General features: G+C 56.1%; 2 protein-coding genes across 2 annotated transcripts; one reads left to right on the top strand and one right to left on the bottom strand.

The window, feature by feature from the left end:
* Nucleotides 1-1,591: 1,591 nt before the first annotated feature.
* Nucleotides 1,592-20,668, bottom strand: KCNH6 (potassium voltage-gated channel subfamily H member 6). The gene is made up of 13 exons (XM_084864169.1): nt 20,302-20,668; nt 19,229-19,459; nt 15,455-15,616; nt 15,148-15,353; nt 14,380-14,805; nt 12,735-13,134; nt 11,531-11,730; nt 10,592-10,844; nt 7,416-7,609; nt 5,680-5,764; nt 4,951-5,119; nt 2,770-2,953; nt 1,592-2,686 (listed from the first exon to the last, which is right to left on the bottom strand). The coding sequence occupies exons 1-13, from the start codon at nt 20,375-20,377 to the stop codon at nt 2,390-2,392; spliced, it is 2,883 nt and encodes a 960-aa protein (XP_084720295.1). The 5' UTR covers nt 20,378-20,668; the 3' UTR covers nt 1,592-2,389.
* LOC311611725 (eukaryotic translation initiation factor 1-like) lies at nt 3,554-4,217 on the top strand (the record flags this gene model as incomplete). The annotated part of the gene is made up of 1 exon (XM_084864170.1): nt 3,554-4,217. One exon carries the CDS (start codon nt 3,554-3,556, stop codon nt 3,923-3,925), a length of 372 nt encoding a protein of 123 aa, XP_084720296.1. The 3' UTR covers nt 3,926-4,217.
* Nucleotides 20,669-20,890: the final 222 nt, after the last annotated feature.

Here is a 20,890-nt window from a genome sequence, read left to right on the forward strand (position 1 = left end):
TGGCTGTCCCGGCTAGCCAAACGGGAACCGCTTTCCCTCCTCTCTCACGCTTACGCCCCCTTTGAACCGGGAGGGGAGCGGACAGGCGGTGTGCAGAAGGACCCGCCGATGTTCTCTGGGCCAGGCCACAGTCAGCCAGGCCTTCCCGCGCTTTCCTGTCCGTCTACAAATGCTGGGAATTCTGGGGTTGGTTTTCATAAGGCAGCTTTCCCACCAGCGTGGCTCTAAGTTCTTTCAGATCCCTTGCCATCCCTTTTCCGCCTCAGATTCCCCAAGGAAAAGCTAATCAAGCGCTACATTTATGTGTCCCGAGTTTGAAATGGAGAAGGGTCCAGATCTTTATAATTTAAATAGTTTCCGATTCTTTGCTTTCAACAAAATTAAAGGAGAATTATAATGACCTGTTATGTATCACTAAATACAGTTGTTGTTTTTTAATAATGATGTGATTGTTATCAGACAACTCAAAGAATTCAAGGAACTGAGTGACAGTGCTGTTATGTAACAGAGCTTTGTCCCATCCATTTATGTGAACAAGTTTTCTCTGTGCTTAAGTTTTGTGTTTTTATTAAAGGAAAGAAAAATAGGTACAAAATTGTTGCTGAACCTTGTCTTATTTTAACAACAACAACAACAACAACAAAGCTACTCATCCACACGAACTAATTGAGAAGAAAGTGATGCATTTCCAATAAAATTTTAGTTTCTATAAAAATTTAATATATATTTATTTTGAACAATTCTCTACTAGTAAGTGTAACCCTTGCCTTAGTAATATTTAAAAATTAATCTTAAAATTTCAATGTACAGTATATATTTTCAATTTACATACCTGTTGCAAATAAATATGAGATTATGAATAATAAACTTTAAAGCAGGATAATAAATTATATGTCGCATAAACTGAGAAGAGAATGGAATTATGAGAAAAAAAATAAATGATGTTAAAGAAGTGTTTGTTCTAGTGTTTTTAAAATGAATGGTGTTGGCTCTCAAACCACTATGCTCTTTGGATCAAAATGGATCCATGGCAATAAAACAGTTTAAAAAGTGTCAATATATTCAACACACTGGAAATGACATCCTTTACAGCTATTTAAACTTAATAATGAAATACTTCATATGTCAACTTAAAAATGTGCGAAGAGGCAAATACATTTTCAAATTCTTTTAGGGAATAATTCTTTTAGGGAGCAAAGAGGACTGAAGACCAGCGACCAGGTACTTTTTGGACAGCAGTCCATTTCAGTGGGGTAGTTAATTGCGCATATTCTCAAGCCAAACCATTTAGGTTGAAATGACATCCTTTTCCCCCCTCTATTGTGGGCAAGATTCCATTATTATTATTATTATTATTATTATTATTGTATAACTTATACATAGAAGTGCACATATTCTCACAACACACGCATGTAACCGGCACCTAAACCAGGAAACGGCTACCGAAAGTTGTGCTTGTATAAGTTTTCTGTCTATCTCCACCTTTGATCCCACTTCTCTAAAATGGGGAGAAACAGTGACCCCTCAGGGAGAGGATTAGATAAACTAATACCTGAGGCAGTCAGCACAGTGCACTGAACAGGGGGACTGTTATGAAAGTGTTGGCTGTTGTCATGACTCCCAATGTCCACCAAGCCAGTACCTCTCACTCCCCTTCATCCCAGCCTGGCTAAAAGCTCCACGGTTCCAGGGCTTCTGGGTCCAGCAGGGCCACCTGCAAGTCCCCAACACATAGCTCTTGGTGAGAGGGGCTTGGAGAAGACGGCTGAGATGTTGGCGTCATGGCAGAGTCGAGGGCAGAATCACCCTCAGGTAAGTGACACACCCAGCCCAAGGTGAAATGTGCAGACTTTATTAGCTGTGATACACTCCACCATCCGCTAAAGTCCAAAGGTCGTCACAAAACCACAAGGGACTGAGCCACCGAGGGCTGGAGCCCTGTGCCCTGATGTGTCCACTACAGAAGACACCTGCGTCTCCAGCCAGGACACAGGCTCTCACAGGGAGTCTGACCAATTTTGGGTGCTGGGCGGAAAGGCAGTGGATAGTTCTGAGCCAGGAGGGGATTTCACCAGGCCCAGAGCAAGGCCCTCACACAGAAGATCAGAAACTTGTCTTTTCCTCACTGACCCCGCTCCCTGTCAGCTAACTGCACACCCAAGGTGCTGGCCCCTCCTTCAGGCTTGCTATCTAAGCAGAGGCCCGGAGGCTGGGACACATCCTGAGCCTCCTCGCTTCTGCCATCTTGGGTCACCTGGGTTAGCAGTTTGTAGCTACTCAGAGAGCATGGTTTTCAGAGGTCCGCCTCGGCAGCTCTCCGCCTCCCCCAAACCCTTCACTCTCACCTCACCCACCTGCGATCCCCTTCCGGGGTCTTTTGTCTTGGGGTTCAGTGGCTCCAACTCCCTGCAAATCCAGGATCTGAGCCATGTCTGGGGAACTCCAGCTGCTTGGGGACAGCACTGAGGTATTCCGGGAGGGAGGAGAAGCGGGGACCACAGACGAGTCCCTGTACCTCCAGGGGATGCAGAGGTGAGGCCAGGGATGACAGAGGCCCCTCGGGACGCTCCAGTTCAGAGGACAGAGTCAGAGCTTTGTCCATGGCCATGGCCAGCTGAGGCATCCCGGAGGAGGAGTTCCTGTGCTTCGGCTCAGGAACTTGGTCCAAGTCACCACAGCTTGGGGCCTGAGAAGGGCGAGAGAGAAGGGGTGGGGGGAGGAATGCAGCAGCCTCCAGGCAAGCCCCTGCGGAACACCTCCCCTGCTCACCTGTGCAGGGGGCAGGCCGCCCTGGGGCAGCCTCGTTCCTGGACTCTGGGTCGCTGAGGCCACAGGAAACAAGGCCAGGTCGTTAGCGGATGCTCCCAGAAGGTAGCCAGCGTGGCCCTGGGGCAGGGGCTGCTGAAGGAGCTGCAGGATGCGGCTGAGGTCTGAGGACAGGCGGGATTCCAGCCTGCCAAACAGGACAGCACGCCACAGTCAGGGTCAAGATCAGGGCCAGGGTTGGGGTTAGGGTGGGCAGTTCAGGGCCTGAGGACAGCTCCCAATTTGGTAGCCTTCATGCAGTTCCTGCTGCTTGGAAGGGCAGCTGGGGCCTATTGAAGCTATTTCCTTGCTACAGTCCAGAGCCCCTGCCCAAATTCCCCTAGCACATCCCTGACGTTGAAAATAAGTGACCAGGTGCCGTATGCATGTCATTCGGTCTTCATCAAGAAGCTCTGATATGGGTATTCTGAAAGGGCAAACTGAGGCACAGAGTGATTAAGTAACTTGCCCACACTCTTGCTGGTAGGAGGCAGAGTCAGCATTGGAACCCAGGATTGTACTGCCCCTAAGCCCTAATTCTGCCACCACAACTTGGTTATCCACAGGCCACACCCCTTTCCCAAGGGCCCTTGAAGTTGGTTTCTCTGCATGAAGTTATGCCCCTCCCTCAAGAAAGCTTCCTTGAGGGACTGAGCGGCCCCCGAGGACTCAGCAACCTCCACCTTGAGCCTCCCCATGCCCTTCTCCCTCCGCAGCCTTCTGCAGGCCGTTTCCCCCAAGGAAACGTATGTCCGCTATCCAGAACCTCCACTCTTTCAGCCCCTTTGCTGATGCAGGTAAGGATGATGATCTGCTTCCCGCTGGCACTGAGGGTCACATCCATATAAGAATTCAACAGAGAAACGGCAGGAAGACCCTTACCACCTTCCAAGGGATCGCTGATGACTACGATCAAAATAAACTCGTGAAGGCCTTTAGGAAAAAATTTGCCGGCAATGGTACTGTCATTGAGCATCCAGAATATGGAGAAGCGATTCAGCTGCAGTATGACCAGCGCCAGGACATATGCCAGTTCCTCGTCGAGACCGCACTGGCTAAGGACCACCAGCTGAAGGTTCCTGGGGTTGTAAGTGCTTTGGGCTCACTGAAGCTTAAGTGAGGATTTCTTTGCAATGAGTGGAATTTCCCTTCTGTCCCTTGTCACAAGTTTAAAAACCTCACAGCTTGTATAATGTAACCATCTGGGGTCTGCTTTTAGCTTGGACTAGTGTGATTCCTTCGTGCAATAAACTGAAAAGAGCCATGCTGTCTGGTCTTGAAGTCCCTCATTTAAACAGAGCTCAAGCAGTGGGCGCCGGGCAGTGTCCAGCCTGAAACAGCAATACCGTGAGGTTTCAGCCAAGCCCATGTCTGGCCAAAGCTCCTCTCCAGAGTTCCCTGCCCTCAGAGAATGTCACCCACTGCCTGAGCAGCCTTGGGTGAAGCTGAGAGAGGGGTCAGGCAGCAGCGCCCTGTGTACCACTAGGGGGAGCCCTCTGCAGTCAAAGATCTACACCTGATGGAGCTCAGAGCAGCCTGCCGCCTTCCCTCCAGGGAGGTGTAAGGACTTCCGGCTTGCCACCAACGTCTTTTTGACCTGACATATCCTAGCTAATTGTTGTCCAAACTACATAATTTGAGGCCAATCTTCTATCCAAGTTAAACTTTTGACAAGGGAACAAATTTCAAACTGAAGTGTCAGTCATGTAGCTAGCTGTAGAGACCAGCCGTTTCCCAATGCCATGAGAAGTAAAAGAAAAAAGATTTGGGGGGTGTTTTCCCCTCATCCTTTAGTTTTAATGTTATTTAAACCCTTATGTATTTATGTATTTAAACCCTTATTTAAATAAAACTTGTTTTCAGAAATGAAAAAGAAAGATCTAGACTCTCTAGGATTTGCATCCTAATTTTTTCTTCATTATATAAAACTAGAGGATGAGCTTCCTTGACGTGTTCCGTGGTTTGCTGGGACAAGCCATCTAAGGAATTGTGCGGACAGGCCTGCTGTTCAATGGGGCTGGCCATTCTGAAACTTAACAGGACATCCAGTGAGGTTCCTGAACCACCAGGAGGGGGCACCCGTGCCTCGCCTGCTGCTGGGCTTACTCCCTGCAGCCCCCAGAACCTGGCCTGCAAGGCACTCACCTGTTCACCTGGGCCTGGAGCTGCTCTAGCCTGGGGCCCAGCTCCCGAGACCAGCCGTCTGGGTCTCCCTGAGGGTCCGAAGGGCTGTGCCTTGGCCTTTGGGGCACTTGCTGTAGCAGCTCAGGCCAGAGGCCAGATGCATCTGAGAGGCTCAGGGAAGGGGCTGCACCTGCGGGAGCCGAAGGAAAGCCTGAACTTGGCTTAGCTGGTTCTACACACCTGAGCCCGTGCCCCTCCCCCTACCTGCCATGGGAACGCGGGGCGGGAGGGGTGGCTCTTCCCACCGGCACGCCCAGGAGTATGAAGTCCTGTCTCCATAGAAGTCTGGTATCCATGACCCATAAGGCTGTAGCCCGAGGAGGAGGCGTAGGGCTCCTGCTTTGGGGGCTGGCTGGGTGGGGCACTGAGCCCTGGCCTTACTCTCTAGGAAGCTAAAGCCTAGTGGTTTCCCTGTAGCCTTGCTGTGGAACCCCAGAGGCTTGGCCCGTATTCCTCTTCTTGTGACAGCACTGGGCACCCCGCTAGCCCTCACCCAGGCTCTGAGGCCATGGGGAGGACGGGGGAAAGGCCTCCAGCGCCGAGCCTAGGGAGGGAGCCCAGCTCCACTCGTCCAGGGGTTGGGGGGCCTCTCCTAGGGGAAGCAGGATGAAAGGACTGCGAGGGCACAGGAGGCTGGCCGGGGCTCTGGGCTGGGGGCGGCAGACACCGGTGGAGACTGGCTTTGCTCACCTGACTGGTTGTCACTGAGGAAGAAGCCTTCGTGGTCCTGGTTGCCTGGAGCCTGTTGGGGTGATGACCGGAGACCCCCATCTGCCTTGTGGGGAACAAGAGCATCAAGTAACAGGGACCGAAGCTGGGCAGGGCCTCTTGGTTCTCCCTTGCCCTCCCCCCGCACCTCCAATGTCCCCTGTGGCCCCTGTGAGAAAGGGGTGACAGGTGGCTGGGCTCTCCCATAATGTTCCTGACAGCTTTCTGCAGGTGCCTCCTGCCTGGTGGGAGGGGGTGAACAGGGGCGTGGAGGCCTGCTGACCCCCAGCGTCTTGGGAAAGGCTACTCGGAGCATCCTGATTGTTTGTGGGGGATTGTGGAGGGGGCAGGGGAGCTGTTCTTCCAGTCCTCCCTTTCCATGCTCCTGCCCTCAGCATGGCCAATGGGGGTCTCCTTGGAGGAGACTGGGCCTGGAACCCCCAGACCAGCAGGTGCCCTCAGCAACACCCTCAGCAGCCCACCCTTCTGGTACCTCCACTTAGGGCCACCCTAGGGGGCTGCAGTTGTGCATGGAGACCACATCACTCTTGCCCTGGTATCCAGCCACTGAGCACTCAGGCCAGCTAATGGCTCCTAGTGGCTGGGGGGCCCAAGGCAGGGCCCTTACAAGGAATCTCTGACAGATCAGACGGGAAGAGGAGAGCCTGGGAGAGGGGAATAGCAGAGGGCTCTGGGTGGGCGGGCTGTGCCTAGTAAGAAAACCTGTCTCAGCACTGTACCCTCCATCCTGGGCCGGCAGAGCCCCTCCCCCTGAGGCTGGGTGTTAGGTTGGGGGAAAGGGGCTCAGAGCTGGGGCCTCAGCCACTGTTGCCCCTATCAAGCATGGCTGCCACCTCCTTCCCACTGGCTGATTCCAGACCCCGGCCTCCATGCAGCCTCGTCAGGCCCTCCCACTCCGTGGCAACCCTGGGCTCCACGGAAATGTGTTCTCCCTGCACACCTGTGTGACTTCCTTGGTTATCGAACCACGGGGCTCTTTGTTTCCCTGGCTTGTTTAATCTCCTCCGCCCAGTGATAAGCTTGAGAGGAGAGACAGCTCTCTCACCCTCTACACCCCCGGACCTGGCACCAGGAGCCCCCGGGCAGCACACACCCTCCCTTTCAGCTTGGTACAATGGGTGGGCAAAGCCTGGGCTCGGGAGTGGCACAAGCCTGATTCCACAGTTTGGCTCTGCCATTGACTGTATGTATGGCTTACTGAGGGGCTGAATGGCTTTGGGCAATGTGTCCTCTCTGGCCCTCAGCTTCCTCATCCGGGAAATGGGGATAATAACGGCATTTGCAAGAAAAAGGATTTAGCGAGATCATGTAAAAGAAGCCCAACGCCTCGCACATACCATGTTTCCCAGAAAATAAGACATCCTCCGAAAATAAGACCTAGCACATGAAAAGATAAGACATCCCCTGAAAATAAGACCTAGCGCAACTTTGGGAGAAAAAAATAATATAAGACACTGTCTTATTTTTGGGGAAACAGGGTAGTAGGTGCTCAATCACTGGAGCTATCATCACATTTAGCATTGTGCAGGCCACAGCGGACACAGAAGAAACTATGGCAAAGAACACAGTGTGGGCTGAAAGAAAAAGATGGGTCCCCCAGGCCAAGCAGGCCAAGCTCTCAGCAGGCTGCCTGGGCATTCTCTGTGACCAGCTGGCCAAGGGCCGCCCGCACCCTGGCCCACCCAGCCCAGACTCACGTCCCGGAGGTTGAAGGTGACTTCCAGCTTGCTCCAGAAGCTGTCGGCAAAGGCAGGGTACATGTCCAGCACCTCCAGCAGGTCTGCACGCTGGATCTTGTGCAGGTCGCAGTAGGTGAGGGCCCGCACGTCGGCGCTGGATTTGCCCGGCTGGGCGTGGAGGTTAACAGGCTCCCCAAAGATGTCATTCTTTCCTGCCAGCCGGAGGGGCGGGGGTTTCTCTAGGATCTGGCTCCAAGCTCTCTTCTAAGGCTCTTTCCTGAGGGCCCCTTGTCCAGGACCCCTCTCTCACCCCAGGGATTCCGCGGGGGGGGGGGGGGGGGGGGTCTGGTGCTCAGGATCAAGCTCTGGGGACAAGGCTGGATGTCCTGGCCGGGGATGAGGAGTGTGCCCTTACCTTGTCCTCTGAGCTCTGCAGAGGAACCCCTCCCCCCTTTCCAGAACGTGGGTGCTTCAGCTGTCTCTGGACATTCCGGGCCACCCTCAGTCAGAATCCCCCCTCCTAGTTCCACATGCTTTGGGGCTGCCCCTATCCCCACCCTGGGGGTCAGTGGGCAGTAAAGGACACTAACGGCTCCCTGCTCAACCTCCTCCCCTCTCCGTAGCCTGCTGCAGTGATGTTGGGATGCAAGGAATCCACAGTCAGGAGCCCCCCAGCGCAGGGCCCAACGCTTCTGACTCTGTGTTCCCACTTCCCATTGTGGGGCCCGGTAACCAGCATGACACTGGCAGAGGAAGCCTGGGAAGTCACTTCCCCTCTTTGGACCCCAGTGTCCTCATCTCTAAAACGGGTATAACCGTATCTCCCTTGTCTACCCCACTGGTAGACAAGCATCACTGCTGTCCAGAGGAGCAGATGTGATGCTTGAGAAAGTACCTTGAATAGTGAAAGGCACCAGGCATGTGATTTCAAGGTGTTGGTATTGACAGATGTCACAAGGTGGACATGGGCTGACATTGGGGCATGTGATGATGGTATTGGGCCCTCCTGGGGTCAATACCGTGTTTCCCCGGTATTGACAGAAGATGCTGTCCCCCCCTAAAATCCCTGAGAGATAGGCCCATAAGCAGGCAGCTAGTTTACAGAATGATCTTTGACCTGAGAACAGGGAAGAACCATAGAAGAGGGAGGGGCTCATTCTACTAGGAGTGGTTGGGGAGCAGGGAGGAGGGGGGCGGACAGAGGAACCGAAGTGGGGGCTGGGTGGTGAGAATTGACGAGGATTGAGCTCCAAGGAGAAAGGCAATCTGGTAGAAAAACACTGTGTGGTCAGTGCTACGGGTCAGGGTTGGGGGGCAGAGAGCCCAGGGCGGCGTGCTGATTGCTTTGATGTCTGAGTTCCCGGCAGGAAAGTCCAGCCCCCTCAGTCTGGTCATGCTGTAACAAGGGTCACAGACAATGATGGATGGAGGCCAGGACATGTTCCTCAAGAGAATAAGATCAAAGATCATCCACAAAAGAGGGGACTGAGTCCTAACAATGGAAAGAATTTGCCAGGAATACATATGAAACCCAGGATCTTGAAATCTGGGCAACATTATCAAGCAATGGTTTTCTAGCAGATGAAGGATTATGATCTCAAGTCCATTTCCACTCAGGACAAAATGGGATTTCATGTCTCTGACTGAAACTTAAATTGGACTGGCTTCTTAATTATTAATAATAATTATTATCCCTCCCACACGAATGGTACTTCTAAAATAGGCTGGCAGTGAGGGGAGGTCTCAGAGAGGAGCCTGTGCTTATGCTCAGCCTTAAAGAGTGAGCAGAGTCTGCCAGGCAGGGGTGCCAAGAGGAGTTGCAGCCCTTGAAAGGCAGAGGTGTGTGACAGACAGGCAGGCTTAGAGAGTGATACGTAGCTTGTATGGCTGGAACCGGAAGTACCAGGGGGAGAGTGGCAGGACGTAGGGTTGCTAGACTGGGGAAGACTGTGCCCACAGGTATTCACTCTTGTCCTGGGAGCCATGGGGACCCACGGAAGGTTTTGGACAGAAGAGGATGTGAATTTCAGGTCGCTGGCAGAAGGTGGAAGATGGCGTATGGGAGCAAACCAGATGCAGGAACATGGGAATGTTCCAGATGCAGGAACTGTCCAGGAAGGACACTATGAGGGCTAGACCCGGGCAGGGACAAGGAGACCCGTGAGGGACAGAGAGGGAGACAGAAGGGGCGCCGTGGTGACCTGGACGAGAGGGGGCAGGAAGGTCTCTGGCTCAGGCCATGGGCGGCGCACAGGGACGGGGATGCCCTAAGAGCTGCCTTTGAGGGCAGATGGGATTTCAGGTTGAGAGACGTTGTTTGTTGTTTGGTCGGCCTCCGGAATAGAAGGTGGCCGAGCCCAGGAGGGAATAGAACATCTGGTCTAAGGAGAGCATGGGGCTAGGACAGAGATCTGGGAGTGCCTGAGGCACAGATGGAGGCTGAGACCCTGGGAGCGAGGAGCTGGCCCCGGTGAGAGTGCGGGATGAGAAGAGACCAGAGCCCCACGCTTGGTGGACACCAGCTGAGGGCAGGCCAGAGGGGGAAGGAGTGGGCACAGGGGGCCTGACCGGGGCTGCTGGAGGTGGGCCGGGCCCTGGAGACCAAGGGAGGGCCAGGCTGACGACCTGGGCAGGGGGGGACTTGGGGTGGCTGAAGTTGGGGGAGGGGAGGGGAGGAAGATGAGAAAGAGAAAACCCTGTGAGGCTCAGAAACGTGAAGCCACCTGCCCCAGGTCACACTGGCACAGCTGGTAACGGGCAGAGGCTGCAGGTGCCCCACATCTGTCCCCTGCCCAGCGCTCACATCCTTCTTCCCAAGTCCAGCCTTCCCAGTGCTGACTGACACCGAAGACCCCCCTCCACCCATGACAAGCCCTCACGCTCTCACCCTGTGCTCCCGCACAGGGAAAGACGGTAGGAGCCTGCTTGCCAGGACTTGGGAGTCAGACATATTGCCCAGGAATCCCTGCTTGGCCCCCATACCAGCATGATCTCCCTGAGCCTCAACTTCCCTACGAGGAAAGGGGGCCTATGGCAGAGGTTTGTTTTCAGGATTCAGTGAGCCAGGGGAAAGCTCTCTGGCACACGCTGGGCACATACAGGTCCCTACAAGGCGCCACCACCATCCCCAGGAATGGGGCGGTCCAGGCAGGACATCTCCGGTCCCCCCATCCCACCCTTGCCGCCTGACCCACCGAGGATGGCCACCACCACGTCCTGGCGCAGGATCTCGATGGAGCCGCGGGAGATGAAGTAGAGCGTGGAGAGCACGTCCCCGAAGTGCAGCAGCGTGTCCCCGGGGGGCGCATGCGTGGTCTTGAACTTGACGGCGAGGGCGCGCAGGCACCCCTTGCTGGCGCCGCGGAAGGCGGGGCAGTGCTGCAGCAGCGCCCGGTGCAGGTGCAGGCAGATGTCAGCCTGCAGGCACTCGGGGAAACCCTTCAGCACCTGCAAGGAGGCCAGATGGGAGGGGTGGGGCTGAGGCAGCGGGCGGGGAAGGCGTTGGGGGGCGCCCTGAGCCTGGGACCGTGTCTTCCCCATTAGCAAGGGTGGGACTTGTCCTAGCTGGTTTGGCTCAGTGGATAGAGAGTGAACTTGAAAGGTCCGGGTTCCATTCCCGTCAAGGGCACATGCTCGGGTTGTGGGCTCCATCCCCAGTAGGGGGCGTGCAGGAGGCAGCCTATCAGTGATTCTCATCATTGATGTTTCTATCTAGTTTTTCCTCTCCCTTCCTTTCTGATTTTTTTTCATATATATATATATATATATATATATATATATATATATATATATATATATAATTTTATTTATTTATTTATTTATTTATTTATTTATTTATTTATTTTAAAGAGCCCTTAGTCAGTTTGGCTCAGTGGATAAAGTGTCAACCTGCAGACTGAAGGGTCCCAGGTTCGATTCTGGTCAAGGGCACATGCCCGAATTGCAGGCTCAGTCCCCAGTTGGGGGTGTGCAGGAGGCAGCTGATTAATGGCTATCTCTCATCATTGATGTTTCTCTCTTTCTCTTTCTCCCTCTTCCTTACTCTCTGAAATAAACAAAAATATTTTTAAACAAGAGAAAAGGGTGGGGCTTGCGTTGGGTCGCCCACCCCCGGGGCAGGGCGGCCGGCTCACCGCGTTCATGTCGATGCCGTTGGTGTAGGACCAGGCGTGCTGGAAGTACTCTTCCAGGCGCTGCCGCAGCGGGTTGGGGATCTGGTGGAAGCGAATGAACTCCTTGACTCGCAGCATCTGCGTGTGGTAGCGGGCAGTGCCCGAGTACAGGCGTTGGATGATGGCGGACACGTTGCCAAAGATGCTGGCATACATGAGGGCTGGGGCAGGGAGCCGGGGTTCGGGGAGTGAGCTCCTGTGCATCCCCACCAGGCCACCCCACCGCACCCCGGGGCCTGCTTCCAGCCTCCCTCTTCCTCCACCCGGGACTCAGTCAGAGGTGCCCAGAACAGCACCAGGGCACTTCTGCCCTCCTCCCTTTACCCTCTGCCTCTTGGCATCTCCCTGGGCCCAGAGCCCAAACTCCTGAGAGAAACAATTAGGGCAATGGAATTTTTTTAGTTCAAATTTGTTTTTTCATTCAGCTGTAAAAATATAATAAAGGGAAAACTCTTGGTCTTGTTTTTATCCTTTTTTTTTTTTCCCCTCCTTGCTGTTTGTTTTTGTTTTTCGGGGCTTTCACGTCTCTAAATACTCTGAACATGACAACTTCCTCTACGTGTGAAATCCCACAGCGCCTCTCACGTTCCTGGCCCCGGTGTCTTGGGAAGCCGGCAGCACAGAGCAGAGCCTGGGCACACACGGCCCCGGGAAGGGCCCCCGGGACTGGAACGGGGTCTCTGTGTGTCCCCTGGGAGGGGAGGACCCTGGGTTTCTTGGTCTGTAAATTGGGTTCATAATATGGCCCTTATGTGGGGAGTGATTGGAACGGAATGTGGGCCTTTGATAAGCACTTAGAAAAGGGCCTGGCAGGTCTGGCTTCAGAGGCAGGTGACCTATGCTAAGAAGGCCACCCTTCCCCCCACATTGGTTTAATTTTCTGCAGTCGTTGTCTTGAAATATTATTTTATTTATTTATTTTTTTTTAAAGGAAAGGCTCTCTCTTTTTGTTTTGCACTGGGCCCTGCAAATGGTTCCTGGCACGTGGCAAGGGCTGCAGGGTGTTAAATGCTGTGCGTACTTGGTGCATACAGGCACCGTTTCATTGTGCTATCTGCTCAGGACCCGCTTATCACACACATTGTTACTCTGTGCTGTTACATCTCACTACAAAACTAAAAACCGACCTCTGTGGGCAGGGCCGGGGGCAGGAGGTGGCACTCACAGCCGATGAGCATGACGCAGATGGAGAAGACCTTCTCGGAGTTGGTGTTGGGGGAGACGTTGCCGAAGCCCACGCTGGTGAGGCTGCTGAAGGTGAAGTAGAGGGCGGTGACGTACTTGTCCTGCACCGAGGGGCCCGAGGCGGGGTCGCTGCCGTTGTAGGGCTTGCCGAGCTGCACGCCCAGGCTGTCCAGCCAGCCGATCTTGGGCTCCAGGTAGGGCCGCTCCACGTTGCCGATGGCGTACCAGATGCAGGCCAGCCAGTGCGCGATGAGGGCGAAGATGCACATGAGCAGGAAGAGCACGGCCGCCCCGTACTCGGAGTAGCGGTCCAGCTTCCTGGCCACGCGCACCAGCCGCAGCAGCCGGGCCGTCTTCAGCAGCCCAATCAGGGTGGTGGTCTGGAGGGGCAGGGAGGGGGCCATGGGACTAGCGGTCAGCCCTTGAAAGTCTGCGCTCAGGACCGCATTTGTTTCCCCGTGCATACGGTCCCATAGTCATTCAACAAACACTCTTGAAAAACCTGCTCGGGGCCAGGCTCTTGGCAGTGGGGCACAGAGCGGGACCTTAAGGAGCTCAAAGGCAGCATTACAGTTACTAGGACAGAAATCTAGGGAGAGCATAGAGGAAGGAGAGGTCAAGGCTGCAGGAGCAGAGCAGGGAGGCTACACAGATAAGGTGACACATGAGCCGAGTCTTGAGGGATGAGGCCAGGCCACCAGGCAGATAGGAGGGAGAGGGCACTCCGGGCTCAGGGAGCAGCAAGAGCAAAGGCCTACAAGTGTGAAATGGGACCGCCCACGTGGGAAGCCAAGTGTGGAGCTTATGAGGAAGATGGCAGAGGACTGGGAAATGAGCCTGGAAGGTGGGCAAGTGCTGTTCCTGTGGGCCCCGCAGTCCCAGAGGGAGACTGGCTTTTCTCCCAAGCCGCTGGGTGGCCACTTAAGGCTCCGAGGACAGGGCCAGATAAGTAACGGGGTCATCTGAGCGATCTGAAACCCTCTCCGGCTTCTTGGTGGAAGGTGTACGGCTGGCAGGCGTGGGGCTGGGGCAGACATGGGTGAGAAAGCCACTCAGTGTCCAGGCGGGGACTGTGGCTAGAGAGGAGGGGAGAGGATTTGGGGAAAGATTTTCTGGGAATGGGTGGGCATGGGGGCAGGGAGTCATGCACAGGCTGGGGTGATTGGGGGGTGGGGTGACCGGAACACAAGAGGCAGAGCTCATTGGAGTGGAAAACTGATCCCAAAGAGGTGGGGGAAAGGACATGGTGGGACTAGCAGCTCTAAGAAAAGCATGAAAACGCCCTCACATCAGCTGTGGGAAGTGGCACAGGGTTCAGGATTCAGGGGTGGGAAGGGGTCAGCCTGTAGTGAGGAGCAGCTTGCATAGTCCCTTTGTAACTCCAAGGTGAGTGCGGTTTAGAAGTCAGCATGAGGACCTGGGACTAAAACATGCCCACCCCAGAAGGGGCTGAGTCGTGGGGCACAGGGAGGCCACCCAGGACTGGGGCGCAGCCCTGGCGGTCCTTTTTCCAGGGCTGGGAGGCGACAGGAGATGTCTGCCCCCTTCGCCCCTGCACGTGCTTTGGCAAAGGTGCCCAGTGCCGGGCGCCCTCTGGGAGGCCCCAGGGCTGCGGGGCTGCTCACCTCGTCAGAGCCCGTGCGGAAGATGAGCAGGTCGAAGGGGATGGCGGCCACCATGTCGATGAGGAACCAGCCCTTGAAGTAGTGGACGGCGATGCGGCGGGGGTGGCTGACCACCTCGTCGTTGGTGTTGACGTAGGTGGTGCGGAAGTTGATGACGATGTCCACGACGAACATGATGTCCACGATGAGGTCCACCACGGTGAGCGGGCTGCAGGTGTAGCCGCAGTCCCCGCGCCGCGACCCGTCCTGGTCGCTGAGCAGGAAGGCGGCCGAGTAGGGCGTGAAGACGGCCGTGTAGATGACCAGCAGCAGGATGAGCCAGTCCCACACGGCCTTGAAGGGGCTGTAGTGCAGCAGGGTCCCGCGGTGGATGCGTGGCGCCTGCAGCTTGTACTCCGGCAGCACGTCCGCCCCCAGCGACAGGACCTGGGGTGGGGGCCACGGTGTGGTCAGTGGGGGCGGCGGCTGCTGGTGAGATGGGTCTGGGGACGGTGGAAATGTGGGGGTGACGCCTGAGAAGGAAGGCCCTGTGGAGCCTGGACCAGGGAAGGCCTTCCCTGAGGCCAGCTCCTTCCGTGGAAAGAGCCCAATTTCAGGTGTGTAGCTAGTGTGGGGCCTGGACGGGTCCTGAGTACCAGGCCACCTTGACTCCTTCTTATAAATCCTAGGTGGGGGCTGATTATTGCATGCAGCTGAGCCCTCTCCGCTCCGCCCCTCCCACCCTCCAGGCCCAGCAAAGCCCAGTGTGCCTCGCCCTGCGGGCCAAACCTGGGTGACCTTCTCCGTGACATTCTGGGTCCGCTCCACCACCTTGTGGGGCGCGATGATCTCGATTTCCGTGGTGGAGCCGGAGCGGTGCTTCTCCAGGTTGAACTCCACAAAGTTGAGCGTGAACTGCGGGATCTGGCTGATGGTCCTGTACTTGACCCTGCCCGTGCCAGGCCCCTGCGTGCCGGGCCTGCCGTGAGAGCCCTCTGAAAGCAGGGCCAGGGTCAGAGCAGCCAGGGTCAGGGCCCAGCTGCTCTCCCTGATGCCCCCCACTCACCCCTCCCTCCGCCACCTGCACCCTCCTCACCGGAGCCCAGGAAGCTCTGGGACAGCAGGCGCTGGGACAGGCTGCGGCGCCCGCTCTTGGCCAGGAGCTGGGCCAGGTCCTCGAAGTTGAGGATGAACATGATGACGGCCCCATCCTCATTCTTCACGGGCACCACGTCCACCAGGCAGCGGAAACTGGAGGCTGCAAACACCAAGGGGGGTCACCGAAGGGGTCCTCTCCTGCAGGAACCTGGCCAGGGGACGCTGGGAAGGGGGCTGGGTAAAAGTAAAATTAAGGGCAGCCACAGGGTGAGGAGACCCCGATGGGAGGGAGGGGGTTTGATGCCACAGGGCAGAGGTGGGGAGAGCAGCTAAGCTGCTGATTATGAGATCATGTAGCATCAGGTCCAAGTCTGTGCTCAGGCCTCTGCTCAGGGCTTAACCTTGAGGTTTGCTTCTGCTGTAATTACAAGCGGAGCAGATGGGGGTGGATTAAGTGGGGAGGTGGGTTGGGCATTCTGCCCCAGGAAGCTCAGGCTGGCCCTGGGTTCAACTCCCATCTTCCCGGCCCACAAAGCCGACACTGGAAGGATCTCATCACTGACTGAGCTAGTTGGCACCCAGTCTCCGTGGGGGAGCCGGTTGGGTCTTTGTGGGGAGGCAGAGACCCCAATTCTGCAGATGAGAGCCTGGGTCCTGAGAAACTGACGCGCTGGGGCTGGGAGGAGACATGGAGCAGGGATCCCTGAACTCTCAGTACACAGCAGCTTGGAGAGGGGCGGGGCTTGTCTGGGATGGGAATGCCTGAGTGAAGGCCAGGCGGCTGCTCCGGGCCTGGAAGGGGAGCAGAGCTTTCAGGCAGAGATGCTGGGACTGGGGTGCGGGCAGGGCAGTGAATGGCCTGGAGTCTGGAGAAGGAGAGAGATGGCAGTCTGGGGACAGGATAGGCCCCTCCTGCCACTCTCTCTACCCTTGTGGCAGCCCAGCCCCCGGTGTTTGCCTCCCTGTTCCTTATGTTGCTATAGGGTCTTGCTCCCCTGCCTACGTAGGTGGATGGAACAGAACAAGCTAAAATTGCCTTTGGGCTGGGTGAGTGGGTGGACACCCCGTGAGCCTGCTCTTCCTAGTACCTGGTGGTCCTATGTCCCTCAACTCAAACCATTGGGGGTGTCAGGCCCAAAGGGCAGGATTCTAAAGGGCAGGGGCCTCAGGCAAACATGCAAGTCAGAAGGCAGAGCTGCCCAGGTCTGGGTCTGTCTCATTTGCCAGCGGCCAGCACCTGTCCCAGGTGTTGTTTGTTTATTGAGTGAATATGTAAATGTGAGAGGGTGGGAGCTTGGCTGGCAGGAATATTGCCAGCATCACTCTTCTGGCTCCCCAGTTAGCGCTCACTTCCCTTGGTATCTCCTCCCAGCCATCAGCATGGGGTACAGCTGAGCTCTCTCCATCCTCCCTCCCACGTTCCTCCCTGGAAGCAGGAATCTCCTGGATCAGATTCCCAGACTCCCAGGCACCAGGCAGTCATCTGCCAGCTGCTGCACTGGGCCCCAGGGGAGACATCCACACCAAGCAGAGGCCACCCACCTGCCTCTGTGACCCATTCCTGGGGCCTCAGGGCTGTGGGCCTGCCTCCCCAGCCAGGGCCTGGCACTCTTGCCAGCCCAGGGCCTGTGAGTCATGGGCACTGAGAGGAAGTCAACATCAGGATGCCCCTCCGCAGGATCGTAAGATGTATGTTAATCTGATATTTAAAGAGGATCATGTGGTCAGAGTGGACCATAAGGTAAACAAATCAATCAAGAACCACATCCTTCCTTTAGGCTAATGCAGGCTGAGAAGCTCCCTCCTCTGCGCTCCCTTTTTGGGCTGATTTCAGGCAGGTCCAGGTGGTCACAGGCTTGGACTAAAGGACAGGAAAGGGCTTGCAGTAGGGGTGGGAGTAGACTGGCATTTGGGACATTAGGTACGCAATTTTCCATTTTCACCTGGGGCCTGCTTTCATGGGTGTACGTGTGAACATGAATATGTGGGTGAGTGCATGCCAGGGTCCCTTCTGACACAGGTGGAGGGTTCCGAAGACCTAAGCTCTAACCTCAGAGGGCCAAAGCCTGGCCTTGACCTCTGCCCCTGCCCAGTCACATGCAGAGTGCTGAGGAGACCCTAAGAATCCTGATCTGACTTCTCCAGGTGTCTAGAATCAGCCCCCACCACTCTGGGGCCAAGGCAGAGCTCTGGGGTCCAGGAGAGGGACAAAGAAGGACCTGTTGTTCCCCCTCATCTCCTACTGTCCAGTCCTGTTCTTCCAGGACCCTTCGCACTCCCCTGACTGTCACCTCCTCCCTGCAATGATATGAGGAGGTGAGATCACAGCTTTTTAAAATATTCTGACTTCATTAACCCCGTGAGCACCGCCACACTAAGCCAGATTCTTCCTAGTCACCTAATCTCTACCTCTGCATTCACTTGGGTGGCAACAGCAGGAGACAGCCACAGGGACAGCCAGGGCCTGCCCAAGAAGCACCCTGGAAGCCCTTACACAGACACACACACACACACACTCACACATGTGTTCACATTCACGCTTACACCCATGCTCCACACACACACACACACACACACACACACACACACACACCTGGCCCCTGGAACTTAAGCTTCAGCCCTGCCCAGTTCCCATCCAGAGGTGCCTGACCAGTGTCTGCACTCAGACGGCCCTCATGACTCTCCCCAAAGTCCTGCCTCTGAGCACAGAGGCAGTTGGGGTCCTTTCTCCCCTCTTGGGATTACTCAGAACAGAGACATTTCTAGGAAAGAACCCGAGGACCTGGAATGCAGCCCCACGTTGGACCCCAGCAGCAGGATTCCTGTCAAGTCCCTTCTTTTTCTTAGCCTCAGCTTCTTCATCCAGGAAGTGAAAGAATTGATCTAAGCCAGTGGTTCCCAAACGTAGCAGAACATTCGAACCACCAGGGGGATTTTTCCAAATATACCTGCTTGGGCCTCACCTCACACTTCTGAGTCAGCCTCCCTCCAGGGAAGGTATGTTTCGGAAAACAAGCCCCAGGTAATTTTGATGTAGAACCAGGTGAGTGTGTGTGTGTGTGTGTGGGGGGGGGGGGGGGGTGTAAAGGGGAGGCACCTATCCAAGTAATTTCAAAGGGACTTTTATGATCCTAGTTCCCCCCCATTACCCCCGCCCCGCCCCCATGCTTTATGCAATAGAGCTCAGAAGTCCTGGGGAAGAGTTTCAAATGATGCAGAGGTCTTTATCACCCGGCCCTGCCCTATGCTTCTGGTCTGCTTGCAGTACATTTGGCAGTGACATCCCAAACTCAATGAGCCTCTAGGTCAGGCCAATCTCTGGACCTTCTCTTTCCAAGGAGCCCTCTTTCCCATCCAGCAGCCACCATGCCTTACTTGGCCGCAAAGGCCTTGACTCGTCCCCTAATCCCCAGAGCAGACAGAGATGAGGAAAAGCTAATTTCCATCCCAGTTGCCTGACAGCTGGGGCTGGCAGTGACAGAGTGGGCAGCCAGGAGGCTGGGGACATGGGGGGGTGATGGTGGAGAGCGGGAGGCTCTGCCCAGAACTAGGATGAGGCAGTCAGTGGCTCAGCCTGATGTCCTGTTTCTGAAAAGGACCTCTAACGGCATCACATCCAATGCCCATCACTTCCCCACCCAGACGAGGAAACTGAGGCCCAGACAGGAAACAAGATTTACTCGAGCCCTTAGTCCCAGGGTCATGCCCTCCCCATGGCCACTCTGGCAGAACAAGACAGGGGCCAAGAACCCGAGGCCGGAGGGCACCTCACCGTCCTTGCGGTAGTAGAGGATGTCCACCTTGCACTCCTCGGCCCCCAGCAGGGCCTGAGCCAGGCGGGTCATGGCACTGCGGGGGGTGTTGGGGCCCGTGAGGAAGTCGCAGGTGCACGGCCGCTGCATCACCTCCACTCGCGAGTAGCCAAAGAGCTCACAGAAGCCATCGTTGCAGTAGATGATGGCGCAGTTCTCCATCTGAGCGTTGGCGATCAGGAACTTTCGGCCTGGGGTGGAAGGGAGGAGGTGGGGGGAAGCCCATGGCAATGGGTGTCAGGGAGGGAAAGATTATAGGGACTCTTGGCAGCAGTGAGGGGGTATCTAGATGGGGGAGCAGAGCAGCGACCAGAATGAGGGAAGGAGAGGTCAGGCCTGAGGATGGTGAGAAAACCAAGGAGGCCTTAGTCATGGGGGCGCGGGAGAGTAATGGGGGGGAGGGGGAGTAGGGTGTCAGAAGCAGGGAGCGGAACAGTGACCTGAGAAGTGGGGGAAGGACAGTCCGTCCTGGGGATTGTGGGAAGACCAGGGCAATAATGGGGTCAGTGAAGTGGGAGGGAGGCCTAAGGCTTCCAGGAGGCAGTGGAGAGGGTCAGGAAGAGGAAGCAGGGGTGTGACCTGGGGGAGCTCCTAGAAAGACCAGGGGGGGCGAGGGTCAGGCGGTGAAAAGGAGAATGCCAAGGCAACCTCTGGAGGAAGTGTGTGTGTGTGTGTGTGTGTGTGTGTGGGCAGGGGCGGGTATGGTGTAAAGAGGCGGAAGCTGGGCATTGATAGAATGGGAAGGTCAGGGCTTGGGGGCAAGAAAAACGCAGTGGAAGGGGGTAGGGCTGGGGTGGGCTGAGCTGACACTCGTGCTCCAGAAGAGAAGAGGACAGACATTGAGGTAAGCGGGGCTGCTGGAGAAGATGGTGTGTGTGTGTGGGGGGGGCGGACATTAAAGCAAATAATTTTGCTTTCAGCATCCGGTATCCCCCACCCTGCTCCACTCAAAGTTAGCAAAGGGGTCCGACTGCTCCTGCCGCCAAGGCAGCAGAACTGCAGATCGTCTCCCCTCCCCGACGCACGCACTCACTCTGGCCCTCGAACTTGCGGATGATGGTGTCCAGGTACGTATTTTGGGGCGCGACGTGGCCCCTGCGGACCGGCATCTTCTGGCCGCCGAGGCCTCTGCCCGGAGCCACCGGAACCTCGGCTCCCGGTGCCTTCGCCTGTCCTGGCTCTCAGCGGCGCCGCCCCCGAGGAGGGCCTTGGGCCTCGGTGCCCCGCCCGCCCTCCTGCAGCCACGGTAGCTGCCCGCCCTGACCCTTCCCGGCCGGAGGCTCGCCGCGCCTCCGCCCTCCGCGCCGCCGGGAGCTGTCCGCGCCGCGGTGCTGAAACAAGCCGCGAGGCCGCGGCGGGGGCAACTTCTCCCGGACTCCACGGGGCAAGGGCGGGGCCATGGCTCCTAGGGGGCGGAGCCGGGCGGGAGTCCGGCTCCGGGAATGGGGCAGGGCTTCTTTGAGGACCTCACGCTCTTGTTCCAGTGGCCGCAGCCCCTCTAGGAACCTCTCACGACATCAAAGGGCAGTAGGGAGTTGTCTTGCTGGGGCGAGGCTCTCAGGCAGGGAAAGGCGCGGGCAGAACAGGTTGTTAGAGGCCACAGATGGTCTGGGCCAGATCCT

The sequence above is a fragment of the Pipistrellus hanaki genome (genome assembly GCF_964339955.1).
Source record: "Pipistrellus hanaki genome assembly, chromosome: 16".
In the NCBI taxonomy this organism is placed as follows: domain Eukaryota; kingdom Metazoa; phylum Chordata; class Mammalia; order Chiroptera; family Vespertilionidae; genus Pipistrellus; species Pipistrellus hanaki.